This window comes from Borostomias antarcticus (assembly GCF_949987555.1).
Source record: "Borostomias antarcticus genome assembly, chromosome: 5".
In the NCBI taxonomy this organism is placed as follows: Eukaryota; Metazoa; Chordata; class Actinopteri; order Stomiiformes; family Stomiidae; genus Borostomias; species Borostomias antarcticus.
The window spans coordinates 12,102,270-12,122,613 of NC_140238.1; the positions used below are offsets into that span (position 1 = coordinate 12,102,270).

Here is a 20,344-nt window from a genome sequence, read left to right on the forward strand (position 1 = left end):
GCACACATCAACGCATACATGTACACAAACACGCATGCCTACATGCACACACACACTAGAGGTGGGAATCACAGGGTAACTCATGGTAGTATGATAAGCTAATGATATTTTTCCCCCAATACCGATGGTATCACAACACAGCGATACGTTGTAAGACAATTCATCAACGATGCATCACCATACCTGTGTTAACTGAATTAAAAATACCACTATAGGGGCGCCCCTGTAGCTCAATGGGTTGGGGTGCGTACCATATAAGGCTAGTCCTTAACGCAGCGGCGTGGGTTCGAATCCAGCCCACACCCTTTGCTGCATCTCTTCACCTCTCTCTCCCAGCTTTCCTGTCTGTCCTTACACTGTCCTATCCTAATAAAGCAGAAATGTCCTAAAAAAAACACTAAAGGCAAACAACTCATACATGACATCTTTCTTACTCTGAGCTTAGTGTCTCTAACATTCCCACACTGACTGCAACTTGTCCATGTGTGCAGATATTGTCTTTGCCTTGATATCGATATTTGGCGACGTGTATGGATAATTGTATCGCAAGAAGCCACAACACACACCTAAATACACACGCACATACTAGGGGTGTAACGGTACGAAAACATCACGGTTCGGTACGTACCTCGGTACAGACGTCTCAGTTCGGTTCGGTTCAGGAGCGGTGCGCCTGCACTACTCTGATTCCTTTTCTATTCTTTGAAAATGATCTTGAATCAATCTTTTTTATATAATTTTATTTACAAACAGCAATACCTTTCAGGCTGCATCACTGCGCCCCCCCCCAAAACAAACACAACAACATAACAAAACAAAAAAACAATGTTGACCAGTGTAATAGCCTACGATGCTGTGTCAAGTAACTTTGCTGTTTCTTTTTCCCCCTCATTCATACCCCATTTACCCCACTTCACTCAACCTTCATATTTTTGGCCAGAAAAATGTCAACACTGTCAGCAGACAGGGAAGACCTGCTGGCAGTGACGTTGTCCCCAGCAGTAGAAAATGAAATAAAAACGAATAGCCTACTTAAAAATATGTTTTTGAATCACTTATTTAAAACGAATTAAATGCAATAAAAATTGAAACTAAATAAATTAAAATCTTTACTAAAAAATAAATAAAAAATAAACCGTTTTTCCCACAGAGATATAGACTATCTGTGCAAACGTGCGTGTACAAACGAGTGCGTGCTGTGTGCAGCTTCGGAGTTTCATTTCTCTCATTGCAAGGACTATAGCCTACATTGGAACCTCCGTGATATATACATTATTCCCTTAGCCTACCTGTGTTTCATTACGGTGCATTAGGCTAAGGCAAACAAACAGAATTAATAGTTTTACCTCAGGAGGACGGTAATATCAACGCGAGCCCACTGACAAATGTGAGTTGTGTGCTGATATGATGACACTGCTCGTAGGCTACTCGTTTCCAAATCACAGACGGGTCGCACGGGACTGTAGCCTATATCAAATGACTTATGTGCTCGGCAAAATATGGTAGGCCTAAGTAACTTGCGGTACAATTAGATGGGAGATGGATTACAAAGGTCCCCATGTATAGCCTATTTCGCTGTGTGAGCGAGCCGAACTGAGGGGGGGGGGGGGGGGGCACACATGCCTGCGATGTGAGGAGACTCGTTTTCACAGTGACAGAAGCGATGGCAGAGAGAGTGAAAGGTTCAAAGTGTGGCGCTATTTCACAAGAGTCGATTAAGAAACAGCCCATTGTCACAACTGTGACAAATATTTTGCGTCAGTCTACTGAAAGGGATCTGCGGTCGCTCGGCACATGACTGTACCGTACCGAAAGCCCCGTACCGCACGGTACGGTACGAATACATGTACCGTTACACCCCTAGCACATACACATGAACATGCACAAACACACACAAACACACACGCATAAACACACACATGCACACAAACACAGCCAGCAAAGGAGCTTCCTATCAGGTCTGATCACCAGATCACCGTCAGAGACGACAAGCTTCCCTCCTCTCTCTGTCTCTCTCTGTCTCTCTCTCTGTCTCTCTCTCTGTCTCTCTCTGTCTCTCTGTCTCTCTCTCTCTCTCTCTCTCTCTGTCTCTCTCTCTCTCCATCTAGCCGCCTGGTTCTCAGTTCATCTGCTCCGTCTCTGTGGGAAGTGGGCTGGTGTGAGAGAGGTATAACTCCTGAACGAGTCCCTGAGTCAAGCAGATCTCCCTTCAGTTTGCTGTTAAGTCCTTCAGATCTCCAGCTGTGTGTCTGTGTGTGTGTGTGCGCGCTTGTGTGTGTGTGTCTGTGTGTGTGTGCGCACTTGTGTGTGTGTGCGCGCGCACACGTGTGTGTGTGTGTGAGAGAGAGATTAGGTTGATTGGACAGGACTGGCTGGCAGCACAGTGTGTGTGATGGCATTGGCTTGCCCTCAGCAGGGACTCCGATAGCATTGTCCTGTGTGTGTGTGTGTGTGTGCGTGTGTGTGTAATGCTATCGGTTTGTTCCCGGCCAGAGACCAGTAATGTCCTATTAGAGAAGAGATCAGGCCTCTGATTGGCCAGATTCCTCCGGCTGGCTCATCCAGAGCCCTGTACTAGAACTGGTGACACACACGCACACTAGCTGGTCTCTAGCCCCTTCATGTCTCGATTCTAACTCTTGCACTAGTAGTACTGGTGCCACCAACTTTTTCAGAAAAATGTACAGACAATTGTTTTGTGCTTTGCTTATAGTATACAGCATAGCGTTCCCGTCATACCACAACCACAGGTACTGCGTTGGCCATTGTGGTTGAAAGTAGTACTTCTCAGTGGGTCTCTCCCTACCTTCACCTGCACTCTCAGCGTTGAGTGGGGATCTCTCGTTGGTTCTCCCTCAACCCTCCTCGACCCTCTATCTCCTTTATCTGTGTTGATCCTCCTCTCTTTCATTTTGTTTTTTGAAATAATCCGCTATAGGCCGCTTCATCTTTGTAGCACGTACTAGCTAAATGGATAATGGACAGCAGGGGGGGATTGTTGCGTTGTAATCGTGTTCCTAACTGTATTCGTTGGGGGGCTTGATGTGCGCTCTACCTGCCTGCACTTTCATAGTCTGGTGGCATGTTCATGGTCAGTAGGCTACAAGCGCTGGTGGTGGGGAGTGCACATTATGCACTTGCACGAATGCAACCACGTGAAATTTGACTCGCACACACTCAAAAAACAGTCACATACTGTATGCGACCATTTTTGGTCACAGTCTCGGCCCCGCTCTTGTTATTTAAACTGTCTCTGAAACATCCTCCAGGTTTTAGCTGAAGGTTTATTATCTCTCTCTGTCTCTCTCTCCCTCTCTTCTCTCTGTATCTCCCTCTCTACTCATCTCTCTGTCTCTCTCGTCTCTCCCTCTCTCTCTCCTCATCTCTCTCTCATCCCTCCCTCTCTCTGTCCTCATCTCTCTCTGTCCTCATCTCTCTCTCTCCTCTCTGTCTCTCCCTCTCTCCTCATCTCTCTGTCTCTCGTCTCCCTCTCTCTCTCCTCATCTCTCTCTCATCCCTCCCTCTCTCTGTACTCATCTCTCTCTGTCCTCATCTCTCTCTCTTTCTCTCTGTCCTCATCTCCATCTGTCTCTCTCTCTCCCTCTCTGTCTCTCCCTCTCTTTCTCTCATCCCTCCCTCTCTCTCCGTCCTCCAGTGCGTAGTCGTCTGCAGCACGGTCTGATCTCCATAGCAGCCCGGACGGTCATCACCCACCTGGTCAACCACCTGGGACACTACCCCATGAGCGGGGGCCCCGCCACACTGACCAGCCAGGTGACCATGAGGATGATGATGATGATGATAATGATAGCCTGGTCAGTCGGACAGCTTTAGAAAGCAGTAGCACCGTATGAAGAATGCCTACCGTCCAGGAAAGAAGTTATACATTAAGTCCAGGGAAAGTCGTAAAATTATATTCACAAACTTCCCAAAAGAGAATCAGTGGGAATTCCTAGAAATAAACTGGACATTTAGGGGAATTAATGGGAATGATTTCTGCTTTCCAGTTTAGTCCTGTTAATTCTCATTAAATCCTGGTAAAGGATAAGGACACTGAATTTCATGTTTAGCCCTATTCCTGGCTTCCCTGGCATGTATCTGACTAGTACAGGTTAGGTCAGGAATTACATGGTTTATGCTTACCAAGCTCTGAAGTCGTCCTGTAAACACCATAGGTCCTTTCATAAGTTGTAAACAGTACTAATTTCACCGAACATACATTCATCCGAATCCAAATTTCGCGGAGGTTTACAGCGTGAAGGAATGGCTGTTGTATGTTCGGTGAAATTAGTACTATTTACAAGTTACTGTTGTTTCGAAATGCAGAGGCGAAAGGACCTATGGTGTTTACAGGACGACTTCAGAACTTGGTAAGCATAAACCATGTAATTCCTGAACTTGAAATCCACGTATATCATACTACTTAGAGTTTTTCGAGTTTGCCCATAGCTAGCAACGAGCCAGGGTGCGCGCGCCAACGTTATTGACACAGAACTCTGTACTGCACAAAAACAAAATATTTTAACCTGAACTAGTCAGATACTGTACATGCCAGGGAAGCCAGGAATAGGGCTAAACATGAAATTCAGTGTCCTTGTCCTTTAACTCCCATTGGAAGTTAGTGAATAGTCCCTCAATTTTGCAGCCCTAGGTCCAGGTTTGGTGTGTCGGCCAGACTGCCACGAAAACATGCAATTTACACTTCTGTGTGTGTGTGTGTGTGTGTGTGTGTGTGTGTGTGTGTGTGTGTGTGTGTGTGTGCGCACGTGTGTGTGTGTGTGCGGGCGCCCTGCCGCCAGGTGTGCGAGAGCCAGGACAACCCGTACAGCGAGAGCGCCGACCTGGCCCCGGAGCTGTTCCACTCCCCCAACCTGCAGTTCTTCTCCCTGAACGGAACCACGCTGCTGTCCTGCCTGCAGATCCGCGCCGAGCACGGCGTCCCCGGGGGCGGCATGTCCGCCGGCCTCGCCACCACGCCCGCCTGCGTGCGCCTCATCGTCCGCGACGTCTCCGGGAAACACTCCTGGGACTCGGCCGTACTCTACGGACCGCCCCCGCCCCACTGCCCCACGGGGGCGTCGAACCCCGGGTCGGCGGGGAGCGGGTCGGGGGCGTCGCCCGCCGCCAGACACGCCCTGCGGCTGTACAGCCCCCCCAGGGAGGGGAGGAGGGGGGGGGGAGACCTGGGGGAGAGGAGGGAGGAGCAGAGAGGAGAGGAGGAGGAGGAGGAGGAGGAGAGAGAGGAGGGGTCTGGGATTGAAGTGGAGGAAGGGGAGGGGCTAGGAGAGGAGGAGCAGGGCGAGGAGACGAGGGGGGAGGCTGAGGAGCACGCTGAAGAGGAGGACGAGAGGAGGGAGGGAGAGGAGGAGGGGGAGGAGGAGGAGGGGGCGTGTCCAGAGCTGCTGGCACCCCCGCTGGCCAAGCGCGTGTGCAGGGAGGCAGTGCCCTCGTGGGATTGGCTGAGGGAGGGTGAGGACGCACTGGACGAGATGCTGCAGTATCTGGGATACTCCAGGTAACCAGGGTTTACCGTCTTTACTGACAATACAGGCCTTTATTTCACCCTTAGGCCGCATGTCCACCGGCGAGCTGTGTTCGAGAGCTGGCGCTGTTTTCTTGTTGTTTACAACGGGTAATGAGAGCTGTGTTCTGAGTGATTTGGCGCCATGAGCTCTAGGCTTTTTTTTTGCCAGTTGAAGAGAGTTGAACTTTTTAGGGCTAGAGTGCAGGCTGTAAAAAGCTGTTAACGGCTGTTTACAACAAACGTTAGCACTAGCTAACACCAGCTAGCTATCTTAATTTAGTGAATTAGCTAGTTTAGTTGCAGATTAGCTAGTTAATCTGCAGTCTGCAAAAAAACAACGCTTGGTGAAAACGTAGCTGTAAAACATCAGCACCCTAGCCAGAGCTAAATTAAGCAGCTGTGAGCTTGCCGCTGTCCAGCTACTTAGAGCTCGCCGGCGGACACCCAGCCTTATTGAAGTGTTCGTCCTCATGTCCCTGACCGATAAAGTTTTGATTCCCAGTCCGGAGTGTCTCCAGCGCGCGGGCACGCCCCTCAACATCCCGGCGCCGCCTCCCACCTGCGTGTCGGAGAAGCAGGAGAACGACGTGATCAATGCCATCCTGAAGCAGTGTGCCGAGGAGGCGGAGTTCTCCTGTCATCGCGGCGATGGGCTGAGCATGCGGGCGACGAGTCAGGGCGAGCCACGCCCACAACTACCGCAGTCACCGTTCTACTACTGCAGACTGCTGCTCAACATCCTGGGCATGAACTCCTGGGAGAAGAGGTACACACACGCACGCACTCAAACACACGTTCACATACACGCGCACACACACACACACACGCTCTCACACACACATACACGCACACAAAAACAAAAACAAACGCACATAACAGTGTACCAGTCAGCCTGCTATTACTGCAGGCTATTGTTGAGCAGAAGAGGCGCACACTCTTTCTCTTTCTCCGTCTCTCTTTCTCTCTCCGCCCCCCCCCCCTCCCTCTCTCCGTCTCTCTCTTACTCTCTTTCCCCCCCCCCCCCTCTCTCTCTCCCCGTCTCTCTCCCCCTCTCTCTCTCTGGGGTAAGGGTTATTAGACCACTCCTCAGTGATATTACTCAGATCCATCTCCAGGGCTGTCCTCTCTGCTGGGTTTTGATGCTCTGATCATCTCCTGTTTTTCTCATCGTGTGGCTGGAGAGGCCTGATGATTCACAGACCAACGCTAATTGGTGAGATGGAGGTCAAGATGCTCAGATGATCTACTGGTTAATGTGGGCATCATAGCACTGTTGTGTAAATGTCCTTGCGTTTTCACTGTCATACTGACATTCAAGCCTCTGCTACAAAAGATACAGTAGAGTTAATATGTTATATTGTAATGTGTGTGAGCTATAGGAGGGTGTGCTTGGGCCTGCACGTGTGTGTGTGTGTGTGTGTGTGTGTGTGTGTGTGTGTGTGTGTGTGTGTGTGTGTGTGTGTGTGTGTGTGTGTGTGTGTGAGCGTGTGTGTGTGTGTGAGTGTGTGTGTGTGTGTGTGTATAAAAAGTGTGCTCTCAGCAGATGTAGACTAGCCTATTGATTTGCATGTACTGTAGTACCTGTGTGTGTGTGACTGTGTACCTACACATGTCTGAGTGTATGTGTACCTGTGTGTGTGTGTTTGTACCTGTGTTTGTGTGTGTGTGTGTGTGTGTGTGTGTGTGTGTGTGTGTGTGTGTGTGTGTGTGTGTGTGTGTGTATGTGTGTGTGTGTGTGTAAGAAGTGTCCTTTCAGCAGAGGTAGGGTAGCCTATTGATTTGGTCAGTATAAAGAGCAACAGTTGGAGAGGCCTGTGAGGAGTGTTATTATAGTCACCTGGAGGAGTGATGGAGAAGGAGGGGGGGATGCAGACGGAGAGAGGGAGGGAGAGAAAGAAAGGGAAGGATAAAGGGAGAGAGGGAGGAATGGATGGAGTGCTGCTTTAATGACCCTATAGTCCACCTCTGCCTCCTGGTATTCATAGACACCATTTATTACTGAGAAGTCATAGCAATTCACCCAGACCGTGTGTGTGTGTGTGTGTGTGTGTGTGTGTGTGTGTGTGCATGTGTGTGCGTGTGTGTGTGTGCGTGTGTGTACAAGCACATGTGTGTAATATCCACCTTTCATGCTGTTCCCTCTCTTGAAATGGCTCTCTTTCAGAGGGAAAAATGAAGCCATTACTGTGTAACAAGCTAATAAAGAGCCACCTACTCAGATGGAGGGATGGAGGGAGGGAGAGGGACACTGGGGACAAAGAAAAGTCCCTTTATGGAACGAGTTGCTCTTATACATGAGTCAGAGAACACAGGGTCTCTCCTAGGCCTAGGATCCAGCTAGGCAGAACTCTCTCTACCTCTCTCTGTCTCCCTTTTTTTCTCCCTATCCCTCTCTCTTTCTCCCTATCCCTCTCTTCCTCTCTCTCTCTCTTTCCTTTCTCCCTCCTGTAGTCCAGGTGAATCAGAGTGTTGTCTCTCTATAGTCCAGGGGAATCAGTGTTGAGTCTCTGTAGTCCAGGTGAATCAGAGTGTTGAGTCTCTCTATAGTCCAGGGGAATCAGTGTTGAGTCTCTGTAGTCCAGGTGAATCAGAGTGTTGTCTCTCTATAGTCCAGGGGAATCAGTGTTGAGTCTCTGTAGTCCAGGTGAATCGGAGTGTTGAGTCTCTCTATAGTCCAGGGGAATCAGTGTTGAGTCCCTCTGTAGTCCAGGTGAATCGGAGTGTTGAGTTCAGACGGGGGAAAATGAGAGTGAGGTCTCAGGAGCGTGGAGTTGGCACGGTGACTGGAGCTATCAAATCAGATGTTATTGATCTCTCTACAGACCTGTGTGATTACCTCTCTCCCTGTCTCTCACTACTGTAGCAAGGTGTGTGTGTGTGTGTGTGTGAGAGAGAGAGAGAGAGAGAGAGAGAGAGAGAGAGAGAGAGAGAGAGAGGGAGGATGAGTGTGTGTGTGTGTGTGTGTGTGTGTGTGTGTGTGTGTGTGTGTGTGTGTGTGTGTGTGTGTGTGTGAGAGAGAGGGAGGATGAGTGTGTGTGTGTGTGTGTGTGAGGCAGAGGGAGGATGAGTTTGTTTGTGTGTGTGTGTGTGTGTGTGTGTGAGAGAGAGCGAGGATGAGTGTGTGCGCGCGCGCTGTGTGTGCGCAGTCATGCGTGTGTGTCTGGTTGTCAGAGGAGAGATAACCCTGGTCTAGGGTCTCCATATCTCCGTATCCTTATTTTATTTGTCCTCTCTTATCGTTTATCTCCTCATATCAGCCTCTTTCCCACCAGTAAGTCCTTCTACTTCCTAAAAAGAAAGTCCTTCTAGTTCCTGTAACTAGATATGCACCAATCCACTTTTTTTCAGTTCCGTTCCGATTCCGATACCAGAATTTGGAAATCTGCCGATACCGATCCGATACCAGCTGTCTTTTTTCTTGAATTATTATTCATCATTAACTTAATTTTCATCAACATACACTTTGCACACACCATATTCTTACTGTATTGCTACTGTACTGCATTGAACTGTTTTTATTATTAGGATATCTTGTATCTTGTTGATGAGAAGCCAAAACATAATTTTACTCAGCAATTTTACCCAACATATGGCTACTTGTATACTGGATGTAGGCCTAACAATGAAATAATCCTTGAATCCTACTCAGTCTATATATTCATTTTCTCATACCAGCGCCCAATTTCATCAAATAACAGGTAAATTGTAAAATATAATTAGTAAACTAGGGCTGTTAGCAGCAGTGAGCGGGCCCTCGCACCCCATGCTATTTTGGTGTCCAGTACTGAGAGAAACTTCCTCTCACCAGTAGGTGGCACTCTAAGCGTGACTCAATACCGAATCATAGATGTGTTCAGGACGGTACCGTGATGAAGCGTGAGAAATGTTGTGTAAATCGGACAATGTATGTAGGAGTTATGATGATTTCCTGTTTCACCAATAGGTGGTGCTATAAGTATGAACCAATACTGACACATAGATGTGTTCAGGACAGAACCTTCATGAAGTGTGAGATATATTGGACAAATTGGATAATGTATGGAGGAATTATGAGGACTTACTGTTTTATGGAGACACGTCAAAATTCGCCACGGCAAGGGTGTTTAGTAAACTTAACATTTTTTTTGATAACTTTTAATCAGAACGGTCTTCAGATGAAGCAGACCGAGTGTGAAGTCGATCGGATGAAATCTGTAGGAGGAGTTCGTTAAAGTATGAGGGATGGAAATGTCAAAAACAAGCAAAATGGCGGACTTCCTGTTGGACTTAGGGTATGGCTCCAAGAGACTTTTTTTTGTGTGTGGATAAATTAGCTATGTCTATCAACTTTTGTTTGCCTACGAAAAACTGGAAGGTGGGGCTCACCATTTTAAACTTTCCAGGGGGGCGCTCTGGAGCCGTTTTGCCACGCCCATTTCCGGCACCCATGAAATATAATTTTTTTTAGAGGGACTGACGTATCTGCCAAGTTTCAAGCGTTTTCATGGATGTTTAGGCCGCCAAAAAGGCATTTGTGGTTTCACTAGTAGGTGGCACTATAAGTTTTACTCAATACCGATGCATAGATGTGTTCAGGATGCAACCTTCATGGAGCATGAGCAATTAGGTGCAAATCGGATAATGTATGTAGGAGTTATGGCGAAATGTCAGAATTTGGCGGAGCGCCACGGCAAGGGTGTTTGGTGAAAACTCAACTTTTTAACTTTTGATTACAAAGGTCTTAAGATGAAGCTGACCGAATATGAAGTTGATTAGATGAAATCTGTAGGAGGACTTTGTTAAAGTATGAGTCATTGAAATGGTAAAAACAAGGAAAAAATGGCATTAAGAGCAAAATGTCTGACTTCCTGTTGGATGTTGGGTATAGCTCCAAGAGACATTTTAGTGTGTCTCGATGAACTACATATGCCCACCGAAATTCATTCGCCTACATCAAACTGAAAGGTGGGGCTCGCCATTTAAAATTTTCCAGGGGGCGCTCTTGAGCCGTTTTGCCACGCCCATTTCCGTCACCCATTAAATATAAAATATTTCACTGGGACTGACGTATCTGCAAAGTTTAATGCGTTTTCATCAATGTTTAGGCTGCCAAAAAGGCATTTGTTTGGGGAGAAGAAGAAGGTAGGAGAAGGTAGGAGAATAATAATCCTTACAATTTCAATAGGGCCTCGCACCACCAGTGCTCGGGCCCTAAATATAAATTTGGGATGAGACCCCCTGTCTGCTCTGCGCTCCTGTCACTCACTCCACACCTGCAACAGAGTAGGTCTCAGCCTCACTAGAGAGCAACGGTGTCATATTTCACTAGTCGCGTTTCCATTACACCTAGAATTGCGCAAAACCTAAATATCGCAATAAAAAATTGGTAATAGAAACACCTAAATTTCGAAAAACCTCTCAAATTTCAATAAAACGTTTTTACGCTCATGAGGTGGTTTTTCAGAAGTTTCGATATAGAAGTATATCGCAAAAGCGTAATGGAAACACTTTTTTCGAATTTAGGCAGGAGAAGAAGAGGTTGGGGTCATGTGATTTGCTCGCTTCAAAAAATTACGCGATATGCCTCCGGAGCAAGTGGAAGACTCTAAAGCAACGATAAGAGAAACGTGCGCTGTTTAAGAGCGGAGCCGAGGGGAAAGCTAAAATAAAGTTCAAATATTACAACGGTTTGTTTACTTAATACATCCATGGTTTACTTCCTGGTTGCGCTTTGCGTGAATTGTGTGGCGTCGCGAGACTAGACTACGAGAATTACGGCTCTTGCGCAAAAAACCTTTCAATGGAAACACCTGCAAGTCGCAATTGTACTTTGTCGAAACTGGAAATATCGCTTTTATTTTGCGAAAATGTGTAATGGAAACGCAGCTACTGTGACACGACAAGAGTAAAGAGAGGGAGAAATGGCTCTAGTTAACAGATTGCCTCATTGATGTTATCGGGTCCCCTATTAGCTTTGGGTTTAAATCCGAAATATTGGCAAATAGGCGCATTTCCTTTTGGAAATCCTCCGCCACTGTCTAGTGTAACCATGGATGTATTGAGTGTAACCAACTCCAGCAGCGTATGCAACTCAAGACTTGCTCACTCGCGAACGTTCTTTGCAAACTAGTTTTAACTTTTTTCAGCATAACGTTTGTTTTCGCACCAAACAGCAAACAGCCTGAAAGGTAGGCTAGTTTGGTGAACTACACTCCGGACTGAGGGAAATGTGAATTGGAGCCTATGATTGAATGAATGAATACCGGAGCTTGAAATGCTTGATTAAAGGAGTAGTAAGAAGGAAATCATGTTTAGCCCTGTTTTAAGGTTACTTATGATCATATACAATGGTTCAGATCAAAAAGTTGACAAAACTAGACTAGAAAACAAGACTAGAATCTTACTTTATGGCGAATTTGATGTCAGAACACCAACTAACACCTTGGTGAGTTTCTTGTCTTTGAAATTGAGAGTTTAACATGTTTTTTGAATGATTTTTCATGGTGCATTGTATATGATCATAAGTAACCTTAAAACAGGGCTAAACATGATTTTCCCTTTACTACTCATTTAAGAGTTAGTTGTGTTGTAACATTGTAGAGGTGTAAAGTTTTATCACCACCCCTAGGAACATTGACTTTTTAAAATATTGCAAGCAGCTGTCGAACTAGTCGGTATAGTTAGCATGAAAAATCTCAGAATGGGTGATCCTTTGGCTCGCTCATGGATGTATTATAAGAACTGGATACAGCCACTCCATTCACTGGCCGCTATCAACAATGAAGCCCTATTGAACCGCGCCATCTTGGCAAATTTGTAGTCATTTGACTATTTCCGGTGACTTTTGACTTGCGCAGTTGTGCTTTTCTGGCCTTCCGGTGACTTTTGACTTGCGCAGTTGAGCTTCTCTGGCCGACGCGCGTCCACGAAAAAGTTCACATTTATCTGAAATGTAGACGCACGTTCCCGGCTCTCTCGGCTCTCCCCGCTTTGATTTAGCAATGAAAACCGGCTTGCATATTAACCTGTTTTTGTCAAATATATCAATTGGAGAAATTATTTTTTCATCCAGGCATCTTAGTTTTAACAGGTTAAATATAACTGAACATGTTTCGTTTGCTAGTAGATGGTATTCATTCCGTTCGCGATAACGTTATTGCAGCCAGGCTAAATTCCTCCAGGGAGCCAGTGACCGGCGAGTTGAAGAGCTTCACTCCCCGCCAGCAGGAGCATTGGCCGCGGCTACCGCATCTCGGATAACCCGCTGAGTTCCTGGCTGCTATTTCACACTCGCCCTTGATCAATCCCAATACCGATCCATGGTAATAATGAATCAATCGTTCAGATCAGATCGGCAGTGCTGCATGCATGTTACAACATCATTGTTAGCTTTATTAACATAACCATAGCCTACATTTATCTCTCTAACGTTAGGCTATCCATCTTACACCAGTCGGCCATTCGATAGCTGGAAGCGGTCAACGCCAACGTTGACTGAAAACACCCAAACTCAGTGTATCGTTTCATCTTCATGCTACACATCAACTCCTTTACATTGTATGTGAATAAATTCCTGTTATTCTAAAAATATCCCATTTCTGTCCATTCCTGGAAAAGGCTAATAATTGCTGTCAAATGATCACTCCAGTTTATCAACGTATCCCACTACCATTTCAACTATGCACAGGAGATTGTCTTATATATATATGTGTGTGTATGGAGCAATTGTTTTTAATGTCCGACTTTTGTCTGTGCTGTTCAGTAAATGTGCATCTGTCCTAATTTATTGTAGCCTATCTACTACACAACCTAGTTCAAATTTATGAATCTCCCGCGGCGTGATCATTTCCAAACCAAATTGCGGGGGGGGGGGGGGGGGCATTAAAAGCATTAAAACGAAATGTGAAACAGCATGACAACATACATATTCCTTGATTATTTGTATGCTGTGTTGTCCCGTCTGAGTTTGTCCTGTTCGTGATTGGTCTCGTGTTCCCACTCGATAGGCTTGCACCTTGACGTTGGTGAGTGGGCTTTAAACCAAGACGGGCTGTATGTGTATGTGTGTATGTATGTGGTTTGTGTGTCATATTCTATTATTGAAATGTAATAACAGAAACAGTGTGCCTCCTCTTATCCTCACAGCTCAAGCCATTTTTAGGAGACCAGTTCACACCTCAACCAGACCTGCTGCTGTTTAGGACCTGCTTTAAGCCCTTTTTTGTGGTGTCCGTTTTCTGTGTTCTGTGTCAAGTAAGCCAACCCACCTTCAATGCAGTGTAGCCTCCACATTTGAATGGTTACAGCAGTCTTGTCGTCTACAAGCAACAGTCTCTGGCTTTGCATGGCAATTTATGTAGTATCATCCGAGTTCTACAAATGCTGTACTTTTTTGTACTGTAAGTAACCCCTCAATTATTCAATTTTACTGGGGAGCAGTGACCATAGCCTACTTGCCAACCCTCCTGACTTCCGCGGGAGATTCATAAATTTGAACTAGGTTGTGTAGTAGATAGATAGGCTACAATAAATTAGGACAGATGCACATTTACTGAATAGCACAGACAAAAGTCGGACATTAAAAACAATTGCTCCATACACACATATATATATATATATATATAATGTTTCACATTTCGTTTTAATGCTTTTAATGTCTAATTTGTAATGCTTTTAATGCCCCCCCCCCCCCCCCCCCGCAATTTGGTTTGGAAATGCTCCCTATTTCTGAGGTCCCAAGGTTGGTGAGTATGGCAAGCTATAAGCTATTAATACAAGCATACCGCTCAAAAAGGGCTTAATACATACAACAAACTGATCAGGCTAATCATTTTTTAATGAAAATGACCACAAGACAACCTCCTGTGCATAGTTGAAATGGTAGTGGGATACGTTGATAAACTGGAGTGATCATTTGACAGCAATTATTAGCCTTTTCCAGGAATGGACAGAAATGGGATATTTTTAGAATAACAGGAATTTATTCACATACAATGTAAAGGAGTTGATGTGTAGCATGAAGATGAAACGATACACTGAGTTTGGGTGTTTTCAGTCAACGTTGGCGTTCACCGCTTCCATTTATCGAATGGCCGACTGGTGTAAGATGGATAGCCTAACGTTAGAGAGATAAATGTAGGCTATGGTTATGTTAATAAAGGTAACAATGATGTTGTAACATGCATGCAGCACTGCCGATCTGATCTGAACGATTGATTCATTGTTACCATGGATCGGTATTGGGATTGATCAAGGGCGAGTGTGAAATAGCAGCCAGGAACTCAGCGGGTTATCCGAGATGCGGTAGCCGCGGCCAAAGCTCCTGCTGGCGGGGAGTGAAGCTCTTCAACTCGCCGGTCACTGGCTCCCTGGAGGAATTTAGCCTGGCTGCAATAACGTTATCGCGAACGGAATGAATACCATCCACTAGCAAACAAAACATGTTCAATTATATTTAACCTGTTAAAACTAAGATGCCAGGATCAAAAAATAATTTCTCCAATTGATATATTTGACAAAAACAGGTTAATATGCAAGCCGGTTTTCATTGCTAAATCAAAGCGGGGAGAGCCGAGAGAGCCGGGAACGCGCGTCTACATTTCAGATAAATGTGAACTTTTTCGTGGACGCGCGTCGGCCAGAGAAACTCAACTGCGCAAGTCAAAAGTCACCGGAAATAGCCAAGTGACTACAAATCTAGCCAAGATGGCGCGGTTCAATAGGCCTTCACTTTAGATTTCGAATCCTGGGGGCTTGGGCTCGCTCCATGTTTGCTCCATGCATAGCTTGTTGTGTTTACCGCGCGGAGTGAGCACGTTGCTTGCGCATGACGAAATGGATAGAATTAATTGTTTCCTATGGATCGGGCCCATTGCCACCGATATTCGATCTAGTTATTTATTCAATATCGATCTAAATATCGGATCGGTGCATCCCTACCTCTAAAAAGTTGGGGACTACCCATTATAGTTGTCCACTAGCCAGCTGTCTAGTCAAAAATAACCCCTCAAATCCAAAACCAACGGAGAGCAGGCGCCGGAAGGTGACCCATCTTCCGGTGGCGGGCCACTCTCTCTGGCAAGGTGACATAGATTCACAGTTAATTTTCATAAAATTAATTGCGAGGCTATTCTATGCAAATTCCAGGCGAATTTGCAGTGGTGTCCATTCCAATCGGGAGGATAAAAGTGAAGGCCAAAATGACCTTCCTTTTCCTCTAACGTACAACCAGCAAATGATTAATTTGGGTATTCAAATAGTGATTATTTTACAAATGGCCGTTCCTGGTCTAGACAATTGCATACAGCCATTTGGGCCAGTTCTGGGGGTCTACGAGCAAGTGCTTTTATTCAGAGTTCCTGCCGCTGGTCTGTTATTCGAGGGAGGTGTGACAACAACAAGGTGCTAGCCAATTAGTAGTGGCGGAGGGAGAGGAGGGGCTTTCTCAGTATAGTCTTTATTAGGCCACTGACTGGTCATGAATGGTTATAAAAAGTGTCTTCCTGTTCCTTTCTGTCTGTCTGTGTGTCTGCCTGTCTGTCTGTCTGTGTGTGTCTGCCTGTCTGTGTGTCTGTCTGTCTACCTGTCCGTCTGTCTATCTACCTATCTGTATGTCCATCTGTCTCCCTGCCTGCCTGTCTGTCTGTGTCTCAGGAGTAACTTCCACCTGCTGAAGAAAAATGAGAAGTTGCTGAGAGAGCTGAAGAACCTGGACTCCAGACAGTGGTGAGATCATAGCACACACACACACACACACACACACACACACACACATACCTGACATCTAGACCCTTTTGTCCTGGTCCTAAACCATGGAACTATGGCTCTTCTCTCTCCTCTCTTCCCCTCTCCTCCCCCTCTCCTCTCACTCTCCTCCTCTCTCCTTTCTTTGCCTCCCCCTCTCCTCTCCTGTAGTCGGGAGACCCACAAGATAGCGGTGTTCTACGTGGCTGAGGGTCAGGAGGATAAACACTCCATCCTGTCCAACACCAGCGGCAGTCAGGCCTACGAGGACTTCGTCTCCGGCCTGGGCTGGGAGGTGAGGGGTCAGCTGGGGGTCAACTAGCTTTATACAACGGGTAGTTCCGACCTTGCAATCTGGTTAAGAGCCTCTTTGTCCGACTCACTGTATGAAGGTTTTTGGAGGCAAGCCTTGTCATTAGGAGGCGGGAGAATCTCCCGGTCCAAGCAGATTAAATCCAGACTTCACCCCTATCTGCATGTTACCGTTTTAAAAGTCCCCGACCCTTTCACTATGTGAAAGAACAACAACCTCTGAGCTAGCGATTGTGATTGATTTACACAAGACGATTGGGATTGGTTTACACAAAACGATTGTGATTGGTTTACACAAGGCAATTAGTAAAAAAAAATACAGCGTTTTTCCCCCTATCCGAGAATGATAATTGAGTCCAGCCAGACCTTTCTCCAGCACTGTTGATGATGCGCTTCCAGGTGAACCTGACCAGCCACTGCGGATTCATGGGTGGTCTGCAGCGCAACCGCAGCACGGGGCTGACCACGCCCTACTACGCCACCTCCACCGTGGAGGCCATGTTCCACGTGTCTACGCGCATGCCCCCGGACTCCGACGACTCCCTCACCAAGAAGGTGTGCCTGTCTGTGTGGGGGGCGGGGTTTATCAGGGGTGGGTTGCTGTTGTTGTCCAGACTCTCTCTACCGCTATTCTCTCTCTTGCTCTCTATCTCTCTTCTCTCTCCTCTTCCCCTGAACAGATGTCTTGTCAGTAGATGTGTGTTGTTTTTCTCTGGCCTGGTCTAATAAAAAAGGGCATTATCTAGATGAGTTTGTCCTGGGGGGGAGAGAGGGGGGTATATGTTTATTCAGAGGGCAGTCTCCTGCTCCAGCCTGAGTAGAGAGAAGTGGACGGGAGCTGTCAGACGCATGGGTGTGTGTCTGAAGGAGACTGATGTAATGACATGTAATAAGCGGGCCAATCGTTAGCGGCAAAGTTTAATTTCCTACTTACTGTTCTGGGGGAGGAGTGCGGGGGGTGTCGGGGAGAGGGAGGGAGGGGAATTGAAGGGGAGCGAGGAGGAGGGGTGGGAGAGACGGGGAGGGTGGGGGAGTGTTACAGTTTTGATCAGTGTGATATGAGCTTAATAAGAGCAGAGACAAAGCTGGTGATTGCCCGCTGTTTGTGTAAGCACCTTGGGGTGTGTGTGTGTGTGTGTGTGTGTGTGTGTGTGTGTGTGTGTGTGCACGCACGTCTGCATGCATGCACGTCTATGTGCATGCGTGCGCGTGTGTGTGCGTGCGTATGCCACTTGCTTATAGAGAGCAACAGTGACTGCGGCTCCCTCTCTCCCAGACCCCTCATCCCTCTCTCAGAACCCTCAACGGCTCCGGTTCACGAAGTGAACGACATTTCGTGACCATTTTTGTTGTTGCTAGCTAGTTAGCTAACTTGTCACTGGTGTCAATAAACATATAACATCAAATATTTGAGGTTTCTCATTTATTTAATGAAAATAATCAGAAAGGGAGATCAGGGTTGCCCTGTGGTAGACGATCGTAGAGTTCCACCAAGGGACCAGGCTGCGATTTACTTCCTGAAACATTTTGATCAGCGCCATCTTGCCGAAATCGACCCCTTTTGACATGCGCAGTTGTGCTTTTCTCAGACCCCGCCGCGTTCACGAACAGTTTGCACCATGCAATTATTATTTGCATCATTTTTTAATTACTTAACAATTCTAATGCAGGAACATGCAATACAGCGGGGAGAGCGGTGAACGCGCATTAAAAATTCACGTTGACAGGGTCAACAAATCACGTGGTTAAAACATGAGAAAAGCACAACTGCGCATGCCTGTGACGCGAGAAAACACAACTGCGCATGTCAAAAGGGGTCGGTGGCCCTGTTCAAAAAGCTTCACTCTCAAGAACGAGGCGTCAACGTAGTCACCGCATCCAGTTCTATTAATACATCCATGAGTTCCACTCACTAGGCCGCAAAATGGCCAACAGTGACGGTGGGTTTGTGAGTGCGGTAAACATTTCCAACAGCGAGCTCCACCAATCAGAGACGTCGCTCTTACACTTTAGGATTGTGGGTAGTATACAACGTTATCGATGACATCGCGAATAAAACATGTTTTTCTTAAAACAAAGTTAATATCATATGGACTTGGTCATGATTCATCTCGTAGCCAGTTGGCTTGGGTCCAGGCTCCAGGTTCTAAAACTCCAGTGGAGTGAATGAAGATGAAATTCATTTCCTGGACCTCACTATCACATTGGTGATAACAGCATATACACATCCATGGAGGAGATACACACAATCATACAGACTCGCGCACACATGCACGCACACACACTCATGCATGCACACACACACACTCACGCTCACATAAACGGTGTCTAAGAGTAATGTAATCAAATCAAACTTAATTTGTATACCGCAGTAATACATCTCTAGGTCTTCTATCTTTTATGCCCCGCCCCTCCCCGTCTTTTCAAATTAATATTAACCTCCCACCTCCTGGCTTCCTAAATCCACAGGGTAAACAACATGGAATCCCTTGCTCCCCATCTCTCTCCCCCTCTCTTCTCTCTCCCCATCTCTTCTCTCTTTCTCTCCATCTCTTCTCGCTCTCTCTCCCCCTCTCTTCTCTCTCTCTCCCCCCCTCTCTTCTCTCTCACCCTCACTCTCTCTCTCTCATCCTCTCCTCTCTCTCTTCTCTCACCCTCTCCTCACCTCCTCTCCCCCCACCAGATCTAGATTCAGAGATGAGGTTTAACTAGAGGGAATTTAAAGAGCAATTCATCACACACACACACACATGCTGCACAAAATGTGTGCTGCTATGAATCATGAAAAAGCACAGGTGTGATGTGTGTAATGTTGTTGGACATGGAGTGTGTGTGTGTCTGTGTGTGTGCGCGTACGTGCGTGCGTATGTGTGTGTATGCGTGAGTGTCTTTGTGTGCGTGCGTGTGTGTGCGCATGTGTGTGTGTATCATCAGGCCCTGTGGCGGTGCTTCTTGCCGCTGCTCCACATGGCCATAATGTCTGGTAATCACATCTGTCCCCAGCTTCCTGCTTCCTGGTCCCCGGCCTATCAGCATAGCCCAGCAGCTGATTGGATTAGCCTGTCTGGGGGAGACAGGAGCCATACACTGATCTGCAGATACAGCCACCAAACCTAGACACCACAGCGTGTCAGCTCAGTGGCTCGGCCAACACACACACAAGCAATCATACAAACACACACACAGAAAGGTGTATGTGGGGGGGGAGGGCAGAGAAAGAGGAAGGATAAAGAGATGGATAACATTAGTTCAAGTGTGTGTGTGCGTGTGTGTGTGCGTGCGTGCGTGCGTGCGTGCATGTGCGCGCGCGGGCGGTCGTGTGTATGCGCGTGCGTCCGTGTGGCCCTCGGGAATGATGGAGTGAGGAGGAGGAGGAGAAGACAGAGCACACCTGTTAGATGGAGGAGGAGGGTTGGAGAGGGAGAGATGGATGGAGGAGGATAGAGAGATGGATGAGTGCAGGGGTCTGAGGAGGAGTGTGGAGCTTCACCTGGCTGACAGACGTCAAGGCTAATCACTGACTGGCTAGACCTGGAGCTGCACAGAGAGAGAGAGAGAGAGAGAGAGAGAGAGGCAGCCTTCACTGTGACAGTGTGTATCCATCAGAGCATGGAGTCTCAAGGCTGTGACTGGACCTGTCCTCTCCACTCTCCCTCTCTCTCTCTCTCCCTTCCCTCTCTCCCCCTTTCCGCCTGAGCCGACAGCGGTTCACACTCTAAACAGGACTAAGAAAACTGTCGCAAGAATGTGTTTCATGCTATACTGAACTTATACTTGGGAGCCATT

At 46.9% G+C, this 20,344-nt stretch overlaps 1 protein-coding gene across 1 annotated transcript in view; it reads left to right on the forward strand.

Moving 5' to 3' along the window:
• Positions 1-20,344, forward strand: part of ralgapa1 (Ral GTPase activating protein catalytic subunit alpha 1) — a 96,396-nt gene that overhangs the window by 55,108 nt on the left and 20,944 nt on the right. The window contains exons 33-38 of the mRNA XM_084438314.1: positions 3,656-3,774; positions 4,800-5,515; positions 6,027-6,290; positions 16,157-16,228; positions 16,418-16,541; positions 16,958-17,113. Of these exons, the coding sequence (XP_084294440.1) occupies positions 3,656-3,774; positions 4,800-5,515; positions 6,027-6,290; positions 16,157-16,228; positions 16,418-16,541; positions 16,958-17,113 (1,451 nt within the window). The remainder of the gene's footprint in view (positions 1-3,655; positions 3,775-4,799; positions 5,516-6,026; positions 6,291-16,156; positions 16,229-16,417; positions 16,542-16,957; positions 17,114-20,344) is intronic.